General features: G+C 44.8%; 1 protein-coding gene across 1 annotated transcript in view; it reads right to left on the reverse strand.

Annotated features, from left to right (window-relative positions):
• Positions 1-880: 880 nt before the first annotated feature.
• The window catches only part of LOC134020670 (coiled-coil domain-containing protein 33-like), a 40065-nt gene continuing 14363 nt past the window's right edge, over positions 881-26582 (reverse strand). Inside the window, exons 6-15 of the mRNA XM_062460832.1 lie at positions 23272-23405; positions 20987-21096; positions 19011-19112; positions 18323-18414; positions 16435-16555; positions 13346-13475; positions 13041-13174; positions 12593-12664; positions 6578-6784; positions 881-982 (exon numbers count right to left, since the gene is read on the reverse strand). Of these exons, the coding sequence (XP_062316816.1) occupies positions 881-982; positions 6578-6784; positions 12593-12664; positions 13041-13174; positions 13346-13475; positions 16435-16555; positions 18323-18414; positions 19011-19112; positions 20987-21096; positions 23272-23405 (1204 nt within the window). The remainder of the gene's footprint in view (positions 983-6577; positions 6785-12592; positions 12665-13040; positions 13175-13345; positions 13476-16434; positions 16556-18322; positions 18415-19010; positions 19113-20986; positions 21097-23271; positions 23406-26582) is intronic.

The raw sequence follows: 26582 nt of genomic DNA on the forward strand, positions 1-26582 counted from the left end.
TAATGATCAAGGATCAATGTGTCCAGGCCAGGGTCATCCATTCCTCTGGCCACCTCATTAGTGCTCAGGGACAGGCCACCAGAAAGGGCACAGGGCCTCAACTGAATAAGAGGCTTGTCTAAACGACAGAGACTGGAGCATCCAGATGCAGAGAGAATGTCAGTCACTAATGATATGATAACAATCGCTGGTCATTACTGACCCTAACATAACAGCGTCTCATAGTTCTCAAATGGCATTCCACGAACAACAAAAAAGAAAAGACAATGAAAATGTTGCAGCTTAACATTCTAGCTTTGGAATGTAAATAGCAACCAATTAGAAACATTTTTAATGCTTGATTAGAGCACGTCAAATTAAGAATTCACTAACCTTACACAGTATGCATGACATGAGTCCAGTTTTCCTTTCTGACACTGATTACCATGGCAACACAGCTTGGCCACAAGTCAAAAGAACTCCCTCCCATCGTCACCACAAAACTGCTCTACTCTCGTGTAGCAGTAATTCTGCTATATTCAGAATGTATATATATTTTTTTTTTTTACAAATTACTATGCATTTATTCCACCAAATGACTATGAAATCTCCTCTGTGAGTGTTAACATGAAACACCAGCTGAGTATTTGTAATAAAATACATATTTTCATAACTGAATGCTTTAATTCATAATAAATTATTCACTGTATCCTTGCAGCTATGTGCTCTTGCTGAGGGCTTAATCTTGTCTATTCCAACAAGAGAGAATCTCAGCATGTATGAGGTTATTCAAATGTATAAACCACCATAACAAAATGTCTCATATTCATCCTACTCGCATTTAGCAGAAATTCCACGTGTTTGGAATTAGAATGACCTTATCATAGTAATCAGTGCAGAGTTAGTGAGGGGAATGGGCAGCATATGCTCCGGTGCTGAAGGGCAGGGCCCCTGTGACACCCGGCCGCCTCATGTCTGTGTCTGGGGGTCTCCGAGGCTGCCTCTGAGACAGCCATCAGCATTCACCACACAGCCCGCAAAATGCAGCAAATGGGATCTTCAGTGGAGTGACAGCTCTGAGTCCGCTGCCACACAGAGCTTCAATTAGCCTGCCAGAACAAGCCTGGTCCCAGGAGCTCCCTCAACAGTCCCTCTCTCTCCTCCCTCGGTCGCTCTACACCTTTCCACACTCTCCCTCCCTCCCTCCCTCCACGCTAATCCACCCCCCTTCACGCTCTACCTCCATCCTTCCATATGGCCGTTTCTCTCCATACTGAGTCTTTCAAGCTTTTCCTCTCCCTCCAGCTGGAACCAGCGGTCAGCGTACTAATGGAGATGTAGGTAAAGAGGGAGGGAGGAAGGGAGAGTGTTGAAAGAGGATGAGAAAGACGGAAAACGGATGGAGTGGTGTTGTGCACAGCTGGTCTCTCATTCATTGCGGACAAAGAAGTGGTAAGCCACTGGTATTGCAGGCTTTACCTTTGTAGTGTGGTTGCTGTAAGTAGCTTCATTAGGGAATGAAGCTGTGGCTCAAATTGCTACACAAATTGAACATTAACTCACTGCTCAGCTTTTCTACAATATTTTTCTCCAGGAAAGAAATAATGTGCAACATTTTGCTTTCCCTTAATATCTAAATGAAATGCAAGCTGTGCATCCATGGAGAACACTACTGTAGGGATGTCTGTATAAAAGCTGCAAACCAGCAGTAACACTCTTATTTATGCCCGATAAGGATTTAAAATACTGCAGTCTATACAAATCTGTAAGATAAGAATGTAAATATACATTCTGGATGCTTTCTGCGTTCCAGCCAACAATAAACAATGAATTGTATGCAATCTATTTTTTATATTCAGAGAGAAGTTGGAACTAACAAATCAATGAATGCATGCTTATGCAGTTTTAATGACCAATAATGTTAATAAACTTACAGGTGTATTGTAGAACTAAGGCAAACGTAACTCAATAATGTTAGCAAATTATTTCTGCCGTAAGGATGTTAACTTGGTAGGGATTGATTTCTATCAGCATCAAATAACCTGCAATAATACAACATAATTTGGAATCAATTTGAACACATAGCTCAAAATGTGCCATATGGTTCCTAATAAATTAAATTACTGGAGTCCCGAGAGAACATGCTTTCAGTGTAGGTCTGGATCATACCTATGCTCTGTCAGCAAAATAAATAAGCATTAAGCTGTCACAGGACTATAGGTAATCTGGGTGTGTGTGTGTATGTGTGGGTGTGTCTCAAGGACAACATGCAACCTCGGCTGAAGGACGTACTGTACGACCATCAATGCAACAGGGGTGATGAAGTCAAGGATCAACATTAAATTAGAGATTTCCATTTTTCATGTGCATCTTGTTTTTCTCCATCAGATATACTTGGTGCAGTATATGTTACACCTTCAAATATAAATTAATTTGTACATTTCTATTATTTAAAAATAAACACTTATTTAGGTCCAACTGAACAGCATATGAGTACACAAAGGGGTGTGACACGTCGCAGAGAGATGCTACAGACATGGACACTGAAACAAAGACCAGCTCTGACAGACTGGAGGACAGCTCCACCCCACACTGAGCCTCAGCAGTATCAGTGTCTGCCTTTCCCCCTCGGCTCTCTCTGACCTTCTAAACACGCAACACAGAAACAGCTTAGTGCCTAACACACAGGTTGACATTTATACTTGCCAGCTCACTGTTGAAATGTCTCAAAAGAAACATGAAAACACTAATGTTGCTTGTAGCCAGAAGGGACCAATTCAGTGTGCAGACCAGGACTAGGATTAGGACCAGAGAAGTTAGGGTTTATGGGAGTGGTTTAGAATTATGAGGCAGAACATATTTGTAGGAAAATAATTGACAGCCATCTAGATGAATATGGAAATCCAGTGGAATTGATGAACGGAAAATGGAGGCGTCGCTGACCACAGGTCACGTCCAGTCTGAGGCTATGGAAAGGGCGTAAAGATTGATGAGTGGGTGGTAGGTGTGTCTGTAGTGCAATGAATCACCCTGGGTTTGCCAAGAATGACACCAGAATTGGATTTAAATCAGAGGGCAGACTGGGACAGCCATAATGTAAGCCCCCACACCTCCCTTTCTCCTGAACCCAGACGGGAGGTAAGGCAGTCAGTGGATGGGATATGGAGCTGGGGGCAGGGGGGTGGGGGTGCTCTTCTCCATCAAAATCCCTCACACGGAACAGAGGCATCTATATAGAAACGCAGAATAAACGCCTCAGTTCTGCACATTCATCCTCTCTGACTCTCACACTGTCTATCTCCCTGCAGCTGGGAGGGCCGAGTATATAGAGCCATCGCCTTATCAGGTCAAAATAGTCAACGGACCGAATTATTGCCAGATAAACTAGCTTGGTTCCGGTAGGACAAAAATAACAGTGTATTTTGCTCTGCCCTGTGTACATTGACAATCATTGTTTCTATGCAACCTTGGGGAGGACTATAATTCATGTCTGGAATGGAATTAACGGAAATAGTCCGGGGTACACTGGAAGGTTAAATACTTCCATTAGCCTTATATCGACCCTGAGCTGCAGGAAACAGAGGGCCGACGGGATCTTCAGCATTCAGACTAAGATTTTTACATACATTTTGTATACATCACAGATATTGACTAAAAATGGTTAACCCTTCAACCCTTTTTCGTCTGCAACAATTCTCTCCATAACTGCACTGCCGGGCTATTCATTAAGGTTTCTTGATAGACAGGGAAAAACTGAGGACTGATAGGCCATTAGTCTGACTTGAGCCTATACATGACATCCAGAAAAACCGCAAGCGGTGCTGAGAAGACGTTCTTGTTAAGCTTGTGTATCTGTGTTCAGAGGTCAGTGTGGGGTTCTGCCATCAGCAGATAGTGGAGGGAGCAGGGAGACAGGCTCCCACCAGGCTCTGCTTCAGCTGCGGTAGGAAGATACAGGTTCCTTTACTGGCACTTCAAACACAGCAGCCCGGAATAAACTGCTCACCAGGCAGGGCCTCAGACATGCCTGCCTCCCCATTTCAGCCTTATCTGAGAGGCGCAGGAGGAAGCACCTTGGCAGTCACTACATTTCATACAAGTTGTCTAATGAGTCGACGGACGTCGAACAAAGACATGATTAAGTTGCACACAGGGGTTTGTCAATACGCTGGTCCCAAAGGAAAAGTCACCTATCCAACTCAATAACTATGCACAAGGCAGTACCTCACAAATGCAGCTCAGACTGCTAACACCCAACAGCACTGAAGAGAATCGAATTAATTGAGCCCACAGATTCAATGACAACGGGCTTAAACTCGAAACTTTACTTCAAGAGCTAATGGCAAGCGCGTGCCTAAAGCCTTACGTCATTCAGAGCCTTGGCTGATGATAACCCTGGGCGTTCAAGGCTGCCCTCATACCTCATCTTCAGCTTGGGTTCCACCCATCCACCAACATCCAGGATCCACCCACACGTGTCTATAGTCTGCATCCTTCCTTTGTGTCCCAAGGCCAGCTAGCCTCGCCTTGGCTTTGCCTGCAAAGCAATCTACAGGCTTCATGATTCCTGTCCAAAGACCTTCTAATGCCTGTGGGCCTTGCCTGTGATATTGTGTGTTGTGTGCAGTACAGACGGCCAAGGTCCTCTATTCAAACAAGTGAAAAGGAATATTTCATCATGACTGCGGGCCAATACTGGCAGAGAGAAGGAAGCTCACAATAACATGGTTGGCTAGGCACCCAAGGGAGCAGTGAGAAGTCAGCATATGTGTGCCTGTTCTGTTGAGGGGGATTGTGTGAACAAGCTACATCAGTGATATACGTACTTTCATCAGTATACAAAGAGGAGACAGCTTCTCTGAAGTACATGCTCTGCACTACAGTGTTACTGCTCCAATCAACGTCTTGATTCTCTCACCCATATCATTTGTGTATCTTGAAAGAACAGCATCTAGAAAATGTGTGTTTTTAAAACCAGTAATGTCTGCGCAGGGTCTTTTGTTTCATTGATCTTAAGCTGTGGAACTCACTCCCTGTTCCCATTAGGAATGCTCCTTTGTTTGATGGCTTTAAGAAATTGCTTGAAACTTACCTTTTTAATCAGGTTTTAATTGTACGTTTTGTGATTACTGTTATTGTTTATCATGTTGTAAGATTGTGATTGTAACGTACTGTAGCGCTTTGAGTAAAAGAAAAGAGCATGGGCAATTTATTATTATTAATAAAAACATTAAACAAGAAAATAAATGTGCAGATAGTAAATGATCAAAGTCATTTTTGAAAATTATTAATTACGAACTTTACTGCACAAAAAAAATCCAGCCCACAAACCCAAAAATCCACACCACGCAAACAACAGCTTCCCACCACTAGATGTCACTGTGGGCCCATGGCCCCCCAAGACCTCCCTCCAGTGACCCTCACCAACCCCACTGCTTCCTGGAGGATCTAGGGGACAAGTCCTTTAATGGGGATGCTCACACTGCTAGGTCTAAACTACAGTATTCCATGTGTGGAAGGGATATATGTAGCCATTACTATTCTGAGCATGTCTCCTTTCCTCCCCCTATGTCCCTCGCCCCCTTCCCTCCCTCCCTCCCTCCCTCCCTCCCTCCCTCTCCAATACTCTCAAACCACAACAGTGCCCGGCGGCAGGGGGCTCGGAAATTACTGCACATTCCCGCGCTGCAGGAGCAGAACTGCATACATTATGCTACATCTGAACCTCAGGTCCAGCCTGCAGGGACGAAGACCATCCTGCCAATAAAAACGTAATAAAAGACTGCAGTAACACTCGCAGTTAATATCCAAATCACTGGCATACAATTGATCCTTTATTATGGAACCACGTAGATTAAAATGCTTAACATCCTTAAACAGATTTGGTAACAAACACCTGTTCCGCAAGCTTTCCCTTCTTTTGCTGTTGGAGTGAGGGTAATCTTGGCTCCTAAACAGTGCCAAGTTTGGATTTCATTTCAGGTGGAGAGGGATATTTTTCAGTGAAAATCAAGGCACAGAACAGTTTTTTGATTATTCCTAGTTATACCTCTTTGTGTTACTGTATTGTACAGCAGGACCATAAAGACTGGTTCTCTTCCTTTCCTCTAGTTCGCCTGGTCGAAATAATAATTTACTATGAATCTGGCAGCCTGCTGCTTCCCGCGCCCCGTGGGTCCTGACGTAGGAAAAAAGAGTAATCCGATTCTTTTCAAGACGGCCACTGCACAAAATCAATACCATATAAGGAGGCCTGATGAATTAGAAATCTGTACTCACAGTAGGTATTGATCAGCTTCAATCTACAGACTTTTGGCAGCCTGTGTAGGTATACAATCAATACGGAGATAATACAAAGAACCGAACCGTCAATCAAACGAGAATATAGTACTGAATGAATGCCATGCAAGAAAATTCATGCTTATGTAATTGATAATACTATCATCGATGACACGCTATGCCTGTCGACTATTATTGTCAGAAGTGATATTACCTCTAGAATAAGAGCTGTATGCAGTAAGCAGGTCAGACGTATCACTAACATGTCATGCTGGACCGAAAGGGGGGCCAGGTATGCTGCAGCAGTAAAGCGACTCACAGCGAGATGGCACTGCTGGGGCTGCTGGGACTGGGTGTGGTGGTCAGGGCTGGGTGGGGTCTGGATGGTAATGGTCCCCTGCTCCTGGTCTGTCCGAGGGGGGAGAACCGCTTCAGCCGCGGCGGTCCAGTCTTCCTCGTCCAGAGTCTCCGGGTCGAGGCTGGGAAACAAACCTGGCTCCTCTGCTGTCAGGAGGAAGTCTGGACGCTACAACAATACACCCTGCATTAGTAGTTTACATACAAATGCTATAACAGTAACCAAAAACGGCTTGTGGTAGATGTACTACAGTACAAGTGCTATTTCAAATAATAACACTCTGAGATATGTTTCCATCAGAAAGGCAATAGCTTTCTCATGTGTCCTTGATAACCTTGAAATGAAAGCCTTTTTACTGCACCGATCACACCACTTTAATGGACACTGACTTAAGGAGTGGCAGGATCTAGAGGACCCCATGTTACTGAGGTACAGGCAGCTCACTCTACCTCCTCACTTCCGCCCTCCTCATCGAAATGAGATCCCTGAGCGGGAAATCATTTTCCAGACTCTGAACTAATATCATTACCATCAGATACACACTGCTAGGACTAAACCAGCTCTTCAACGCAATTACATTTTAGCCTCTCAGACATTAGTCCTTTTAAACTGGTTTTTTTCAGGTCAGGAGCTAATAAATGATTGAGTTACATGCAGACCTAATTATAATTAACTTCTGTGAATGTTTAGGAAAAAATACTTTTAAACTATATGTTTAAAATAGACCTAATAATTCAGTTTTTTATTTTGTAGCATCTAATACAGACAGCCAACATTATAATTGAGGATTTGTAATCAAATTAAAATTAAAATAAAACCTAAAAATACCAGAAGCATAGTACATAAATGTACCTATCACATGTACATTTAAACATAAAACAGTTTGTCACGTAGCAGGAAGGAACGTTTCTCTTGTCTTGAACTGGAGCAGAACAAATCCGTTCAGGTGAACAAACACAGATGATACGAGGAGAAATCAGTATGGACAGGGGAGCAAGGCAGCGTGGCTGCAGGGTCGATGCAGCTCAGTTATGCTGCTATACGGACGTCTGTTCTCTAACGGAGCCTTCATTAACCTGGCATCTGGAGCCAATCTAATAAGCAGTCAGTCCAGTACCGACCAGAGCCCCAATCTATCTCTGTGAATTAGGGGCGCGGTCGAGGACGAGGGCGCTGGGGGCACGTTCTCCAGGTCGGCGCGTGCCGGGAGATGGAACGCAGTGGTCACCGGGGTAACGAGGCAGACGGGCCAGGAAGCACTAAGCTATGCACAGTCACACAGCCCTGCCTCGTCCTGAGCAGCGTTCGCTTGTTTTGCTCGTCTTAGCCACCTGCGCACTGACACACAACCAATACTAATTACTGAAAATCGTTTGCATTTGGAAAACAGAGTTTGATTTATTAGAAAGAAACTATTTGTGCGCTAAGGTAATAGCTCACCGTCATTTCACACAGACAAATCAACACAAAGACTCTCTCAGACTGCAAAACATCAACCGACATATTTTGCCACGTAAACGTCAGTGTTCGCAGAGGGGAGAGTGTTGACAGCGGCCCTGTGAGGACCTCTCAGACAGCACTGATGCTGCTGTGCCTCCATCTCCATCCAGCAACAGGCCAACCAGTTGCCCCAAGGCGCTGTCCATGGTGCTGACGAGAACAAAAGCATCAAAGCCTGAGCCCTCCTCCCGTCCACCCCCCCTCTCCTCCTCGGTGAAGGGGGGGAGGGGCTGAGCCGTGGAGTGGGAGGCACCATGACTACTTGATTCAATTAGCAAGTCTGCGAGTCCTCCCCTGGGAGGGGGCTGCAGAGCAGGGGGCTGCAGAGCAGGGGGCTGCAGGCCCGGCTAACAAAGACATGTGGTGGTCCCTGTGCACCGGTTGAATCCACCTCATTAGCCAGCCAAGCTAGTGTGCATCCCAAACAGCGGCCGCGGCACAGCCCAGGGAGGAGCGGCCCTCTATGCCAGTCTCCGGCACGTCACAGACTGCAGCCGAAGAGATGACATCAAACACCCCGCCTTTGTTTGGATTCTTCGCTGCATACAGGGAGTCAGGTGGCTGAGCGGTTAGGGAATCGGGCTAGTAATCTGAAGGTTGCCAGTTCGATTCCCGCCTGTGCAAAATGATGTTGTGTCCTTGGGCAAGGCACTTCACCCTACTTGCCTCGGGGGAATGTCCGTGTACTTACTGTAAGTCGCTCTGGATAAGAGCGTCTGCTAAATGACTAAATGTAAATGTGCATTTCTGATCATGGAGCAGGCAGCGGGGATTTGCAAACTGGCCATCAAGTGGGAAGACCCTCTTTCTGCTTCAGTGTGCAATGCCGTTATGCCACCTTAACAGTACTTTTTCCAAAAGTTTTTTAATCTGTGTCATATATGTTTGTGAAGGAGAACCTCAAACAAGGGCTGTGTTGACACAGGAACTGGGAGCAGGAAATGAAGTATGGATGTATGGTGGTCTGGGGTATGGGCATCGATATGAGCCAATATCTCTGCACAAACATCTGTCTGAGCCTTAGATTGACTCATAACAATAAAAGCTCTGTATCTCGCAAAGTTGTCCTCTCTGTATCAGAAAGAATAAACGGCACATTTTTCTTTCTTTGAATGTCAGGCAGATAGACGCGGCCCCGGCAGCATTGGTATTCATTTGCCATAGCTCCGCTCCTTTGAAACACGGCAGATGTCTGTGTTTCTACATTTGCGAGTTGTCGAAACCGATTGGAAGCGGTGGTGGAATTTAAAAGAAGAGAAAAATGAAACACCTGTTCAGCCTGCTCTCCAATCTAGACGTCACTCTCAATTAGTTTTCTCTGGGTTTTAAATAGCACTGACACCAGAACAATGACGCGTGGCATACCTTTTGATATGACTTCAAATAGAAACAATTAATTGTCAAAAAGAGACATTAGTAAAGATGGTCACACAAACTCGCACTGAAGCTGGGCCAAGGCAGTAGTGTTGCTGCCAGTGCTGGCATTCTGATTAAATGTGTTGGTGGTTGAGGTGTGGATAAATACTGGACAGATGTGAGGCTGAGAGTGTTTGGATGGGGCCTTGGCATGTTCTATGATGTCTGGCCTCTCGGGAGAACTCCACACGCAATTACGAAATGAACCACCGTGCTCATATAGATATCCAGAGTGCTCAGGGCCAGTATCTGGATTTGAAGGGAGCTGTAATAAAGATGATTAATAAACAGATGACAGGCCATGAAGTAAGTTTGAAATGCCAGTGTGTTTCATCTCGAAGTTGGTAGTGATAAAAGTAGGTATCATTCCATGACCATAAATAAAAGCACATACATTCATAATATTCCCGAATATTATCAAAATATGTATATAATTTGAAAATGTTTAATGCCTATAGGTTGAATGTAGTTTTTGTTATTTTTCTACTTGACAACATTTTTTTATCCTCTTTTTATTTAGTTAACTTCATTGATCACATTTAAGGCCTATTTTAAAGTAAATGATCTCTTTTAATTACTTTTCAACAAGAATATGTTCCAGTTAATCATGAGAAAATATATGTAATGTAATGTATATATATATGTAATGTAAAGACTATGTATTTTGTAATCTCTCTTAACTTACAAAAGACATGTATATTACAAACATACAGTATATCCAATCACTGTTTACTGCTTTTGAAATGACCAGTGTGGTCCAAACTGCACATCACAATAATGAAACAGTTTTCCAACACAGTAGCCTCCCTTTTTTTTCATCACATCAACTCAGCTCCGAAAGAGATGAAGCGCACATTTAGGTTTCAAATTCCATGAATCACATGTATTATTTTGATTAATTTATGTTAATAAGAACTCTGTACTTCCTTTATTTTGTGTATATGTGGTAAGTTTAGGTTTATGATGTAAATTAACATTTTTTATGGATCAATGTTGGATTGTTTTCCTTTAATGAAATGCAGGTTATGATGTGTGTGGGCACTGCGTAGACTTCACATTACCCTGGGCCAATGCCACGAGTTCCATTTGAACACTCCAACTGTGTGTGGGCTGCAGGTATCCACCCACCATCACAGGGGTCGAGCACATCCAAGGACAGGCACGGACAAACACACCCAGACAGGCAGGCAGGCAGACAGACACCTGCAGTGGTCTCGGCCCCCTCGGCTAACAGTCGCAATCACGGCCATCGCAGGAGCCAGAGATAATTACCCAGCTTCCACCCACCCACCAGGCCGGCCGGCATCAGTACAACCGTGTTGCTCTGCCATTGCAATAACACTCGTCTGAATGAATCCGCGGCACTTAACGACATGAATGGAAGCGCGCATTTATTTTGCCGTCCAACTGGAAAGAGAAAACAAATTAATTTGGCACTTAAGGCCCCCCCCACCAGCTTGTGAATAATGTATCACCCTGCCCCCCCAAACCTAATCTCTCTCTCTCTCGTTTTTCCACTACTAACCTGTGTCCCCCAACCCCCATTTCCAGATCACACAGCTGTTAGAAAGTCCTCCATCACAGCCTCACGCATAAATGTTGCCATAAATCATCGATAGTTGCTTGAGATCTTTCACCAAGTCTGTCATTTATCATGAGATAATTAAATAAATCTAACATACACATTTCATCTATCGGATGAGAGCAATTTCAAACAAGCAAAAACAAAGAAAATATCCATCATCAACTGTCAAAGACAGTGACTTCTGTGTTCTCCAGTCTTTTTGTCGGGTGTCGGTTTGTCTTGTCTGGAACCTCCAGTCTCTTTGTTCACTTCACACCAGCCAGTATGTAATCTCAACCTCCGAACCCCAGCTCAGTGATAATCAACACCACAGCACCCAGACCACAATCACACCCCTTTTCCCCTCAGGGATAACAGACGGATATTTCTACCCGGCTCTCGTGCGCCCCATTATCTCAATGCAAATGAGAAAAAATGAGGGGGCACCCTTTCATGTTAGTGCTAATTAGAGAGGAATGTTAGATTGAATATATGAGCTTTACATTTAACTACTGAATAGGGAACATGTATGGTGCATATACACCTCGGAACGTGCCTCAAGTAATGGGCTTCAGTGTGGCACAAGGGCAGATTTGATTGGGACTCTAGCCATCTGTGTTCCATATTTTTTTTGTTAAGTACAAGAAATGCTATATATTGTAAAACCTTTAAATTCTAAAATGCATTGTCAATATGAGTGCATACAATAACTTCTCTTATATCTCTTATGCACATTGTTTGGGAACGAACAGTAGTGTATTGTTGATGAGCATGTGAAACCCAGATATGTGAGACACACACTATTGTACTGTGAAAAATTCCTATTGCATGGTTATAGCCGAACATGCCAATAAATCAGGCCTTGTAGGGGAGAGAGGGCGCAGGCAGACAGATGGAGATGAATCCACTGGCCGAGCAACAGTAGTAAACCACCCTCTCTCCCCCAGAGCCTATAAAGAGCGCTACATTAAGATAATAATACTTTATAGTAATTATTAAAAGGCAATAAAGTCAGTTTAGCACCTCTCCAGGCTAGCTGCCTGCCGGCACTTCATATTTTATAGCATCTGTGCGGAGCTGTAGTGTCTTTCCAGCTAGGCAGCAGAGTGTGAAAATAAGGCTGAGGAGAATAGAGATTTGAGGACACAGTAGACCTTCTGTTATCACACAATATAGCTTAGAGGAGGTCTTAGTATATGTCATGGCTAAAGCTTTGAAACGCCAAATCTGCTTTTAACTAAATCTAATTTTTTCATTGTCTTTTTGTGAACTTTTCTAAGCTTAAAAGGCTTTTCCATGGTGCCTAAGTATTTACAAGAGTTAGCCCTAGAGCTCCCCATCTGTCCTAAAAACAATAAGGAGTGTAGGTACAAAGTGTGTTATAATGATGTCAAAACATCTACAATGTATTTTACTGACCAAGCAAGGCCGCATATGAATAAAGTTAAACAATATCTCAGTGTTTTGATGAGCTGTGACGGTACTTGACCTCGCACCTCTGAGCCAATGAGACGTAGCACTATGCTGACCGTGGGAGCGGAGTCCATGGTGGTCTGGAGCTTGCTGCCCTGAACCACAGAGGAAGAACACAATATCACAGTCAGGGACAGCATGTCCACACCAACACTGCATAAATACTTCACACAGACTGTCTGCTTGCACGTACACAAGACTGAAGGGAAATCACTGAACAACTGAACCAAAACCAACAGAAAAATAAATTAAAATTTGCTCTTGTGTGACAAGGGACTCCATGGATTGCTAGCCAGCGTATTCAGTCTGAAACAATGGTGAATAACAGTGTTCCTCCATCACAGAGAGAGGAGAAATGTAGGCTATAAAAGGACACAGCACAGAACAGCACGTGCGCACACACACACACACGCGCGCCCACACGCACACAAAAACACAGATGTAATTAAACTCTCTCCTCTCCACACTCACCCTCAGGGACAGCTGCCCCACCCTCACCCCCCTCTGCCCCCTCTCTGACATCAGCTTCCTGTAGAGCTGTGGGTGCAGGGACAGGGCGGAAAAGCCCAAGGGGCTCCGGAGGTGCCAGCTCACTGCATTAAGAACTGCCACACAAAAAAATACACATCAACACTAGCTAAACTGGGTAGGGAGGAGTTGTACACCAACAGAACATTTAGCCATAAGTACTGTGTGTTCCATTCAAATTCTCTGTCTATAAATGATATTGTCGTGTCTTTGGGTCAAGTCGATCTCAACGGGAGCCGTTTGGTTACCGCTGGTTGTGGGGTAGAACTCCAGCACCAGGGCAGCAGCACCGCTGAACATGGTGGCACAGTCTCGTTCCAGGAAGAGGAAGGAGTGGTTCCATACAGGCTGTTCCTCGGGAGACCCTGCCAGGGAGACCTGCAGACACACAGGGGGAGGAGTCAGCCCAGCGGCTCACCACAGAGACCATCACGTTACACTTACACCCGGCTCTCATCCAATACCCAGGGTTCATGTTCTGACTCCTACTATGGCGGAGGTGGAGTCAGGTGGCTGAGCGGTGAGGGAATCGGGCTAGTAATCCGAAGGTTGCCAGTTCGATTCCCGGTCATTCCAACTGACGCTGTGTCCTTGGGCAAGACACTTCACCCTACTTGCCTCGGGGGAATGTCCCTGTACTTACTGTAAGTCGCTCTGGATAAGAGCGTCTGCTAAATGACTAAATGTAAATGTATGGCAGGCATCAGTTCAGAAATAATAACCCTGCCTTATCCTAAAACAATAAGAGTAACGGTGGGAGTGAGATGGCGTGCGGAGGGCGTGGCGATCAACAGTTGGGACAGCCCCTGTCTGATGCGCTGGGAGGAGCTGGCAGATGGCAGTGACGCCATGGTGTGCGTCCTCCCACTGGAGTAATCCGCGCTCTTGCAGGTGAGAGGGGATGAGCTGGTGCCAGAGCAAAGGATGGTGCTCGAGGCAGTGGGGCTCCAAGGCTGTGTGCAGGACAGGGGTGAGCAGGGGTCAGGACGTGCCCCGGGCAGACAGATGTTACAGCTCATTAGAGTTTACTAAGTCGGTCTGAATGTTTAACCATGAGATTTAAATATTGATGCGGGCTATTTTGGTTGAATCTCTCCATCTCTATCTTGCTGCAAACTCTATACTCCAATGTTTGGAGAAAGGCAGAGGTTTGCAAGTTGTGTTGTTTACGCTTCCCAGTTCTTCCCGGAATCTCTGGTCTGAAATGTCATTGGCTGAAGCATGTTTGGGCACACACAAAGGTCAGCAGTGACACTGGGTCTTCAGCTCCTTATTGATTCCCAATCCATTCAAATTATACAGGCCAATTACCCAGCACACTGACATTCTAATCATGCAAATGTATTCAGAATTATTTAGAATTTGGTGTGGCCAAAAATTGATTGATTATAGGTCATATAGGCGAGTACGAGAGAAAGTCCAGTAGTCAGGAAGAAGGCCGAGGTCTGGGCTCCACTATCTGTCCAGCTGTATCATGTTCTTGAGTAGTCTCAGAGAAAGACGTCACGAGAAGTAAAAAACACATTCCGGAGTTATAGAATAGGGGTCTTGCCAAAGTTTAGAAGGAGAAACCCATAGAACAGAAGCCAGAGAGGAGGGCTGGGGCTCGGAGTAGAAGGGGTGAACTAGGGTTTAGGAGAAAAGGGAACATAGAGAGGGGGTTTGAGCGAACATTAGAGATAGGGAGCTCGTACGCATGAAAGTCAGTTTGAATAAAACTGTGCAGTTTTAACCACATTTCATTTTGAACTTTGCATGAAAAACAATTAGAAACCCGCATGTCTGTCCATGCTGCCTGGTCTCGTAGGTAGAGAGTGGGCTCTGTGGGTATGGCAGTATGGAGAGCTTGACTGTGTGGAGAGTCTAAGTGGCCTCACGCCTGTGTGGGCACAGATGGTGGGAGAGCAGGACGTTCAGACCTGTCCTTTCGCCCCCGCACATGAATAACACACACACACACACACTCAGCATGTGACAAGCACCACACACATGCATTGAAAAACACATACACACAAACACACCAGGTGCTGGTCTGTTATTCTTGTCAAACATTCTGGGGATCTGGTTCTTAGCTTGTGCAAATGCTGGTCGGGTCCAGATCCAACAGACCTCTTCATTACCATTTCAGTATTGTTGTAGCGTTGTAATGTAGGCATCGGGACATGCTGATCAAAGGCTGATAATGGTCTATGGAGACATGCAAAGCCAAGCAGGATAATTAGTGCAGTGCAGCGATCAATACACCTTGTGAGTCAGGTTTGAAAAAAGCAATCTCAGGAAAGGGCTAAGGGAGAACTGCAGTGGCAAGCAGAATCCAAACAGGCTGAGCATGTTACAATGCAGAGAGATTTACATCAGAGGGTGGGATCCTACTCGCTGTATGTAACGCTCACATGCTGGGCACAGAAATTTAATCAAAGCTCTTGGAACACGGTCAATATTATCTCTATGATTATCTCTATGATTGATATTCTAAGACAGAGAATGTGAATAATCACTTGATCTTTCCTATGTTCTATCATAGGATATTGAAATCGGCACAGTTTGCATGTTCTTCGGACAGAGACAGAAGCTTGAATGGCCAAAACAACAGGATATAACTGGAAGGGGATGTAGACAGGAAGACGGATGGATAGGTAGATGAATGAAGGCGAGTGCTTTAGCAGATCGATCAGTGGAAGCAGAGCGGAGGTCTCGGGGGGTGGAGGGGGGGAGGGAGGGGGGGAGGGGGGGAGGGAGGGGGGGAGGGAGGGAGGGGAAGCGTTTTAGCGCTGGGCGTGGAGAGAGGGGTGACACATTTCTCTTTCGAGGCCCTGCGTCTGGGAGCAAGCTGCGTGTCATTGTGTGTGTGTGTCGATGTGTGTCGGTGTGTGTGTCGGTGTGTGTGTCGGTGTGTGTCGGTGTGTGTCGATGTGTGTGTCGGTGTGTGTTTGTGTGTGTGTGTCGGTGTGTGTGTGTGTCGGTGTGTGTGTGTGTGTCGGTGTGTGTGTGTGTGTGCTGAGAGATGCCTGAGGGGAGAGCTTGTGGCCGCGGCGTGGTGTGGCACGGCAGACGGTGATGGGGAGTGGCAGCAGAGCGCTCTGAGAGAGGGAGGAAGACATGCAGCTTTGCCACATTCCCTTTCCCTACCGACACCCTGGGAAAGAGCCATGCTTTCCCCAGCCTCTGACAAACAGAGCAGCTAACAGTCACTAACACCGAGACAGGAGACAGGGACTGGGACTGTGGAGGGAGGTTAGGCCTCTCTCATGACCTCTTTGTGGATTGTGTAATTCTTTTTTTTTGGGGGGGGGGGGGGTGACGCATTAATTGACAATGCTGGAGAAAAGGAGTATACCTGAGGCCGGCCATGAGCGGAGAGAAGGGCAGGGCTGAAGGTCGACGCAGGAGGATGTGGAAAGTGGACTGTGGTGACAGCTATACCCGCTGCTCGAGGAGTGGGAAGGAGCATTGCATCCCTGGAAAACAAAACGCTTCAAAATAACATTTAAAAGAACACTCAGCCTTTTTTTTATCACAGTGGAATAAAAATAAATATATATATATTTTTGTTTCTCGATCTTCTCTTGATTGATAGGAGCATGACTACTTTGCAAATGGAGATTTGCTCACCCGATTTCTAGAATAATGGGAAAAGGCAATGCGTACTCCAGCCCACGGAGGAGATAAATGAAAACATGGAAAATGTGTGAGACCACCGTGCTTCCTGAAGATTACAGTTCTGCCAAGAAAATCCATTTAAGTGAAAAAATAAATAAAACATTGAGTCGCACTTCCAATCACGCCTTGGCAACAGCTCCACTATTATTAGAAGCCTAGTATGATAGAGAGAGAGAGAGAGAGAGAGAGAGAGAGAGAGAGAGAGAGAGAGAGAGAGAGAGAGAGAGAGAGAGAGAGAGAGAGAGAGAGAGAGAGAGAGAGAGAGAAGGGAGGAGGTGTGGGAGACTGCTGAGAAGATGCATACAAGAAGACGTCACCTGTGTCCAGAACACACACATGCACACACACATGCACACACATACACACTCAAGCATGCACGCACACGTTCAGACAAATAAAGGACCCAGTCAGCTACCAGTCTGAACCCTGTGTTCAGACCCAAATCAATTAGAAATGGGCAAGTGGCTTTTCAAGAGAACCAAACAATGGTTTAGGTGTAAGTGTAGAGCACAGACATATTGACTGAGCTGAGCATGTAGGCCACAGGTTTGTAGAAAATAACTAACAAAACCTGCTACTCTGTGGAGTCAGTTGGCTGAGCGGTGAGGGAATCGGGCTAGTAATCCGAAGGTTGCCAGTTCGATTCCTGGTCATGCCAACTGACGTTGTGTCCTTGGGCAAGGCACTTCACCCTACTTGCCTCGGGGGAATGTCCCTGTACTTGTAAGTCGCTCTGGATAAGAGCGTCTGCGAAATGACTAAATGTAATGTAAATGTATAATACTTCACCTTAGAATATATTTACATTTACATTTAGTCATTTAGCAGACGCTATTATCCAGAGCGACTTACAGTAAGTACAGGGACATTCCCCCCGAGGCAGGTAGGGTGAAGTGCCTTGCCCAAGGACACAACATCATTTTGCACGGCTGGGAATCTAACTGGCAACCTTCAGATTACTAGCCGGACTCCCTCACCGTTCAGCCATCTGACTCCCCCTATATATAAATGATCTTGGATGTCTAGCTTTTTCTAACCCTAGCCTTTGTGCAGCAGGATTTTAGCTAAGGTTGCTGCACAAAGCACATGTTAAGGACACAATTAGATGCCGATGATGGTGTAAAGATCTTAAAGGAAAAGAAAATCTAGAATTAACCCGAAAGCATTAGGTGTAGTCCATAGTGACTAAATGTCACAAGCAGGCACTTACTGGGCGGCTTTTTCTAAACCCTGAAAACGGGTCTAATCGGTAATGGCTGTCCATCTCAATGCACACACACAGACCCCACACCCACACAGGCTGCACACACATGCTTTTAGCACTCTATTTTTAGCCTCCAATGAGAGGGACACTTCTCCTTTGTTTCTGTTAATTGATGTCATGGACCTGAGGTGCATTAGTATGTAACAGGATGTAGTCATGCTGACATCACTCTGCCCTCTCTGTGGGGAGCCCCCAGCCCCAGCCCCTGGCCCCACCCCACCCCAGCCCAGCCAAGACAACCCACAGGCAGAACATATTGAATTATCTGCTATTCCCGTAGAATGGTCCGTTTCTCACTGACCTGTAGGAGTGGTAGTCAGGCACGATGCGGGCTACAGAAAACAGAGGACCAACAGGCTCCTTTAAGGGGTTCTCCATCTCCTGCAGAAGCACCTAGAACCAGGAGAGACTTACTGGAGGGTTGTAGGGAGGGATAGAGGGAGGGAGGGATAGAGGGAGGGAGGGAGGGAGGGAGGGAGGGAGGGGAGGAGAGGTGGACATAATCCCCTGCACTGCCAAATCTGTAGCAGCACATCTTTCAGATAGATAAGTGATGCAGCTCCATGCACCGGCATTTAAACCCATGGGCTATTCAATACCTCCTGCCATGAAGGAGATCATTGAACAGGTTCAGTTAATAGGACATTTTCCCTGGGCTTGATTAAGTTAGCATTTTAGTTTCATACAGTTTATTTAATTGCCATGGTTCTCGGAAATAGGAAAACTGAGATTGGATCTCTAATATCTCATTTCATCAAAAGGTTTTTCCTCATCATACATTCATGAATCCATTTAGTCATCTAGTCATATCATATTAGATCATTGCATTTTTGTACAGTAGTCCATTCATTTGAAATATAGTTCAAACCATTTGGAACTGTTGTGAAGCAATCAATATGAAAAAGGTTTAACAATCGTTTTCCACATACTGGACTAGACTAGACAGGAGTGGAATGGCCTCGACTAGACTGGACCAAACATATCCTTACCTCAAACCCGGTGAAGGAGAAGTGAGGTTGTCGAGGCAGGGTGTTGAGCTTACGGACCACAGTAACATAGAGGTTTACTCCATGTGGAACAGACCTGGTAGTCTGCAATGACAATGGGATTTGCTTTCAGTAGGTCTCAATTACAACAGGGAAAAGGGTTCTGTTCTTATCAGAATTTACCGTACGGTCATCAAGCAGGAAATATCTAGTTGATGGCCTGAATACAACCGTCCATGAAGAGTTGGGACAGGTACCACAGATCCACATACAAAGTGATTACAGCTCAGAGCTCTCCAGAGTGTCTTCCATTAAAACAACACTTCACAGATCAATTTTTATAGCCACCATAAACAGCAGCTAGTCAGGGAGCCCCCAAAGCCTGCTCCATCCATCAACCCAGCTGTTTACACGTTGTGATGTCAAATTCCAGCCAGGAAAACCCATATCTACCGGACATCTCATCCACGGCACAGTTTTACATCTTATTCCAGTCTTACTCTTATTATTTTCCACAAATGTCCCTCCCTGGGGATTAATCAAGTATTATCTTACTCTGAGCATTGATTCCCAGTGTCAAAAATTATCCTAAATCCAATAAATATGTGTGGCAGAATTTGGGGGGGGGAAATCGTTAACAAACAGTGTGTTAGTAATATAGGAATAACAATGTAATGGTATTATTGCCTATGGTATTACTAACATTGAGAGAGCGATGAATAATTTATTATTTGATTTTCCAAGGCGGTTGTTAGAAGCAACCAAGTGTGGATGGTATTGTATCAGAGACGGGCAATCTAGTGTGAACTCACACAGTCACCCAGTCCTCAGTAAACTCCAACCAGACACTGAGTCCTAAAGGGCAGATTCAAGCTTGGTAGAAGCAACTTGCTCTCCTATATGATGTATTTGTGTATTTATCAGTGTAATCAGCAAGTGTGCGCCAATTGTAGGTTGACAGCTAAACTAGACCCTGGCCCATGGTGTATGTCTTCTTCGGAACTGCTTTAAACCTATCCATAGTACACTGAACAAGACTGGAGAACTGTGAATGTCTACATAAAATCAATATTTAATCGTAAGTCAGATGGGCTGCAGGCATTTGGAATGGATGGAGAGAAATGAATTTGGTCTCACAAAAACAAGCACTGCAAAATGACCTTCAGAATGAGGCTGATTTGAAGATTGCAAAGATGTTTTGTATCTTCCAGACATGCAAAGGTGGGTATAAATGTCAGGCAAAAACAAATGAACCTTTGAAAAAATACCGACAGATTCAAATAGATAGACAATACGTACAGCCGACACCAGTGGAAGTGCTAGGATACCCCATATACGGCATCTGATGCTTTGAGAAGGGTAAAGAGAACATGGATTATTCATGTCTATTCCCACAGTGCAAACAGCTCCCTTTTGATGGATTATGCCTGGGGCAGTCCTCCATACTCAATACCAACAGTTCCAGGTAACCCATCCTCACACTGTTCCACAGAGCCTGCACCATGAGCTCTCCCGGAATCACACACACAGCCAGGGGCTCCCTTCCTGTTCCTCCAGCTAGACATAATGATGCTGTGTGGTCTGAGGTGAGCCTAAATTTAAACTGGGTAGCAAGGAGAGGGTAGCAGACTAGATAGGTTAGAGGGGGATAAGTGCTGATTGCCAGCAGCAGGAGTCTGATATCCTTTCAGCTCATCTACGGGACATGAAGACGTGTTCATTGGTTTCGATAACACTTAGAGGGCCTGACAGGAAGAATGGTGAGCAGACAGGAAACAGTTTTATTTTGAAGGGCGATGCCTGTTCTCCTGAAATATAACAGAAAATGTAGAGAAAAAGCTTCTGTGTAAACATGGAATGGATGGATGGATGGATGGATGGATGGCTGGATGCATGGATGGATGGATGGGTGGGTGGCTGGATGCATGGATGGATGGGTGGGTGGGTGGAGTAGTGGGCGGGTGGGTGGAAGGGCTCACCTGCACTAGCTCCAGGTGGTAATGGTGGAAGGGCTGGAGATGGCCTACAGGGAGGCGGTAGTGAGCCAGAATCTCCTTGGTTCGGCTGTCAGCCACATTAAGGACCACCACTGCAGATCATTAAAGAGCATACAAAGATATTAACGCAAAAAAATAAAAAAAATAATTCTGGTTTAAATGAAAACATTAAAAGGGTTATGAAATTCCATGAAATACATATGTACTTTAGAGGTATGTTCTCAGGAAAAAACATTCTGGGGCTAAACTTAGAGCCTGAGGCAGCCCAGAGAGCCTATCATAGTGAGTATGAACGCAGGCTGGCAGTAGAGAAAGCTCATTTAACAGCTTCGAGCAACGCACTTACTCCACAGTGTCAAAATAGTTTAACTTCTACATAAGCTCTGAACTAAAGATGAACCCTGGCCTTGTCTTACTGTTCCTCTTAAACAAAGTGCAGACAGCAGCACTGACACAGTTCCCAGCATGCCCAGGATTTGGGCATGTCAAGTACAGACCAATCAGAAACTGACGCTTCCATCTCTATTAGAAATGGATCCCGTGAACACCTCACACAGCAGCTGGTGGGGAGGACAGCCTGGCAAGGTGATTCTGAGACATCACACTCTCTGCACATTCCTCCCCGTCTCCTGGCGTTAAGCAGCTGAGGACAGAGAGCCAATGAACTCCAGCAATGGACAAGTAACCATTCCACATGCCTTAGCAACAGTTGAAATCCATTATACCAAGACCTCCCATCAGTCAACAGTAACCCGTGACTAGGCTGTCCTCCAATGGGCTTGCTTTACCGCAAATGGGAGGAGACAGCCGTGGTCAAATAAAACAGGAGCTCAAACAAAGAGAGGGAGTTTGGTGTCTGCAGTGTTGCCCTGCCTCTCCCCGGTGCACCATCAGTATTCTCTCCACATCTCCTGCAATCATTGCTTCCCCTCCACTCTTTGAGAGAACCGTTAAGCTCTGTGTGTAATTATTCTGTCACTTAGCAGGCATGAACCACACTGCTGGAATAATCAGACCCACGCTCAACAATTATGATCAAAACAGAGGCCTTTCTCTGTGCTGACGAGCAGATCGAGGCAAAGCAATTTCACACACATAGATTTTCCCCATCACTCGTTTTCTCCAAAGCGGAGGGAAAAAAGCATGTTCTATTAGACATTCTATTCAGACAGTGGCTAGTCAGGTGCAACAATGGCTCAGAAGTATGCCCCATTTTTTCTTTCCTTTTTTTTTTTACCCGAATCTACATTCTTCTTACAGTTATTGAGGACTACAAAGACAGAGCGAGAACAAATCACTTTTGCTTCCTACATGAGGTGTTGGGCTTAGATGAAAGTTAACACTGGTTTGGAAGGACATGTATAATTTGACAGTGTATCTTTCAAAATATCCACAGGTAATTGCTACTATGATACCTAAAGTCTCATAGATGGCACACTTACAGCTACAGCTGCACTGTACAATAATTATAAATGAAAGAGGTGTGGCAGGAGCTGGGCTTGGATAAACACGGATAACAGGAAATAGTCTGACTGTAAAAAGAAAGAGTATGGATAGGTTGCACTTGAAATGCACTTGAAGATTTGTTCATCTTTAGTAGCAAGGACTCTTTGTAACCAACACTCAAGACTCCTGTGGGACTTGTAGCTCAATGATTCTGAGGAGCACCATGCTATTTTAGTTGCTTTTCCTATGCAGACTCCCTGCTTGTGGGTTGTGACATTGCATCACAGATAACAGGCCAAACAACAGCACAAGATTCCACGCTGTGAGGAACAACACTTGTTTAAGCATTGACTCCCAGACCATGAATACGTCCCTCTTTCATGCCAGTTTTTTCCTGTTTTAGTTTGCACTTTTATCCAAAGCGACAAACAGAGCAGGGGGGATATGGACCTGCGACTTCTTGATCTGAGGTAAAGTGCTATAACCACTGAGCTATGCCCTCCCACTCCCTCAACGTTAAAAGTGAACTGGTTTGTCTTTTGAAAAGGGTATATAAAACTGAGATGTTAGACGCAGATGTAACTCAGACATCCAAATGTCGCGCCATTCTTCTGACGTGTGCTGTTCAACATCAGATGACAAGCATTCTTATATTGCCTACAAAAATAACCTGGCCAGTCATGTATTGCGCAAACGGATCATTGTCATTCGGCTGTTGGCTGAACGCTTTGTCCTCTGTAATTCATAGACCGAGCCCAGGCCCACACAACATTACCCAATAATCTGATCCTATTTGGTGGTGTTGCTCTTTGGCAGCTCACCGTCCCCGCGTGCCTGCTTCTCCGGCAGCTCCAGGCTGAGCTTCTCCTCCCAGGAGGGGCAGTGTGTGGGCTGCAGGGTGCAGCGGGTCACACCCTGACTCCTCCGCCCGTGGTCCTCATCCACTGCTCTCTTCCTGCACATATGCACACAAGGGGTCAGATGGCTGAGCGGCTAGGGAGTCGGGCTATTAATCATAAGGTTGCTGGTTCTATTCCTTGGGCAAGGCACTTCACCCTACTTGCATCAGGGGAATGTCCCTGTACTTACTGTAAGTCGCTCTGGATAAGAGCGTCTGCTAAATGACTTAATGTAATGTAAGCAGCGATAGTATCTCTTCTGCTTATGGGGGGCACGTTCTGGAACAATACAGTGTTAGATATGTGAAGGAGAAGAAAATGGGTTCTTAGCCATGGGGATTTTCTTGCTCTTTCACAATGCACACACAACTGAACTTAACTGAGCTATTTAGCATTCCAGGAGGGTCACATCTTATCTGGAGCCTCCTTGTTCTACCTCACCCTTAAGATAACAATGTTGCCCTTACAAGTAGTTAAACAATGCACACACGTGCACACACACGAATCCGGCTCAAAATGCCTGTCTAATCACATATACACCCCTTCATTGTCTTAAACCTTTGAACAGTTCAATCAAACACGCACGCTCTCCCCTCTCCCTTAGAGACCTAATCCCTGAAAGCAGGGTACCACATGTGTCTCCTGACCCTCGTCACGAAGTCACAGCAATAACCAACCTTTGAGACCGAACACATGCAATCTCCTTAGCAAATACATAGACAGTAAACCCAGCCCCCTTACAAAAAAAACTGGCCCACCCCCATAAATATACAAATTCCCAAACTAATACTCAAACTGTTAAAACAGCAGGCTCCTACACGGGGATTAACAGTCTTTGAACCCCAAAACCATATCAGGAAATGATTGAGCGTGATTCATGAATGAGGGGGTTGTGTTACAGGACTACCTGTACCAATCCAGGACTAGAAATGAATTTTAATGTGCACACAAACTATATCCGGAAGTTAGAGTGATCCTATTCCCTCCTCCTACCTCTGAAGCACAGTCCTGGGGGGAACTTCCGCAGGTTACCAGCAACACAGTACAAGTCTCAGCTGATACTCTAGAAATCCCATGGCATGTCTACAAAGAACTGCCAGGTTGACACTCCGCATTCACTACTTTACTGACAGTGGAAGACGAATCCTCCATTTTTCCCATAAATAATACATGAAAGGACATCTACAGTCCTGCCACAACTATGTAGAAGAATCAAACACAGCTAGTTTTACAGTGGTACTATATGACATAGCAGTCTGTAAAACCATCTGACAGCCCCTTTTCAAAGTTTAAGGTTCATGCTCCAATTGTCTGTAATACGTGTGTAGAGCATTCTGGATTCAACAAATTCAAGTCTGTGACAGCAGGTGGAAGCAAGCCTAGTCTGTGGGAATCTCTAAAATTAGAAAAGAAAATTGTATCAATTACAACTTTTTTTGTATCAATGACACTTCAGAAAAACACTCTGGTCAAAGTCACACTCAGAGCACTTCATAGCACCTACCAATGTCACATCTCACACGAGTAACCAAAAACACTAGAATAATTTGGAGATGAATTTGGATATGGCCATATAATCAGAGGATTATGTCTAGATTTTCATGGTCATACATACATCAGAGAGTTACTTTATCAACCTTAGGTTTGCAGTAGGTTAAATTCTAGAGCCTATTCTATAAAGACAATAGAGCAGAGTTTTTTTCCTTTGCTTTTCCCTATCCAGAATGATATTTGATCATTCTGGTTGTTTAAAAAAGGCCAGAGATGTCAGCCAGCATTAGCGTCCAGGAAGGCTCCGTACCCAGAGGATCCAGCAGTGCCAGGAAATCAGTCATTAAATTTGGTAGTTTGGATCTCTGTGGAGCTCCCTGTGTGCTGCTGGGGAGGGGAGGGAGGGGGCTTCCACTATGCAGGGCCCGCCGGTTTAGCCTGGACGTTCTTCATACAAATCATGGTCATCTTTCTGATGAACCTCGGTCTTGTGGTCATGTGGACTATAGTTTTGAGGAGGTTTAAATTAGTCTTGAGTTCCCTTTTTTCGTTCAATAAGGTGGGTAGCTGGGGTCCATCACTGAGGCTTTGGAGGGTGGCATATTCATCTTTGACCCTCTAAATCTTGAGTCCATGAATTATTAATCCTAGTCCTAATGAGTTGCTGCTGTTGTAGATTCATATGCGACATTACTTCATGCGTTATTTATTTAAAAAAAATCAAACCAGCGTATGTAAGAACATTTATAGAATAATAAAAAGCAAGATATAAATAATGAATATTTGTAATAGATTTCATAAAATAACCAAATATTATATGAGTAGTGGATAAGGAACAGCAGGACTAGCACAAAGTGAAAATTCCGATATTGTTTAAATAACTTATGAGCAGTGCATTGATTCAAATGATTCAGATTTAAACCTCTTCAACATGACATCAAAGTGGATCAAAAGTTTGTTTGTCTTTCAGTTTAATCCTGGTAGGTTAGCTTTATAAAATATTATAATGCCTGAACACGCAAATAAATATATAAGAGTATTATATATAATTTAAACCAACAGAATATACACCAGATCAATTAAATAAATTCTAGCTTCCATCGTCTGAGAGCTGCACATCTGGATTCTCATTTCAGCTTTAGGCACACAAAAATCCCACTTCTGACTCAGACATAGGTCCTTGTTTATCTTTCGTAAATAAAGGATTGTTTTTTCCCCCCCTCAACCATAATACCCCTCCCCCCGTCTGCCTCTCTGTTGTCTCTGAGTGCCCATCAGGTTTGTTAGAAGCCTTCGATTGGAGCCCGGATGATGCGCCCCCTCTCCTGCCTCAAAGCCAGCTGCAGATGAAAAATGTATGACCGTACGAAAACCCCTTGGATTCCATTTGAAGTGGCTGTGCTCCTCTGAAGCTGCCATGCCCTGACTGTGTCTGGCTCTGCAAAGTCCAGCCCCCTTCTCCACAGTGGGAGGGAAGAACATAGAGCGAGGGTGTTGGTCTGGAAGGGACTGCTAATCAAGAAAATTATTTTTGTGCACTTAACAGAAATGGACGGGAGGGATTTTAGACGGACACTACAGTGGCAGCACAGCTAATACTCAACCCTCACTACACATTGACATTTTCAAGATCTCTTCTGTTAAATATCTTTCCATCTCTTTGTCTACCTCTTTCCAATGTCGGGCTACTTTACTTTCCCCACAAGGTCATGCAGAACGATTGTATTTATTATTCATAGGGA

This window comes from Osmerus eperlanus, chromosome 5 (genome assembly GCF_963692335.1).
Source record: "Osmerus eperlanus chromosome 5, fOsmEpe2.1, whole genome shotgun sequence".
NCBI lineage: Eukaryota > Metazoa > Chordata > Actinopteri > Osmeriformes > Osmeridae > Osmerus > Osmerus eperlanus.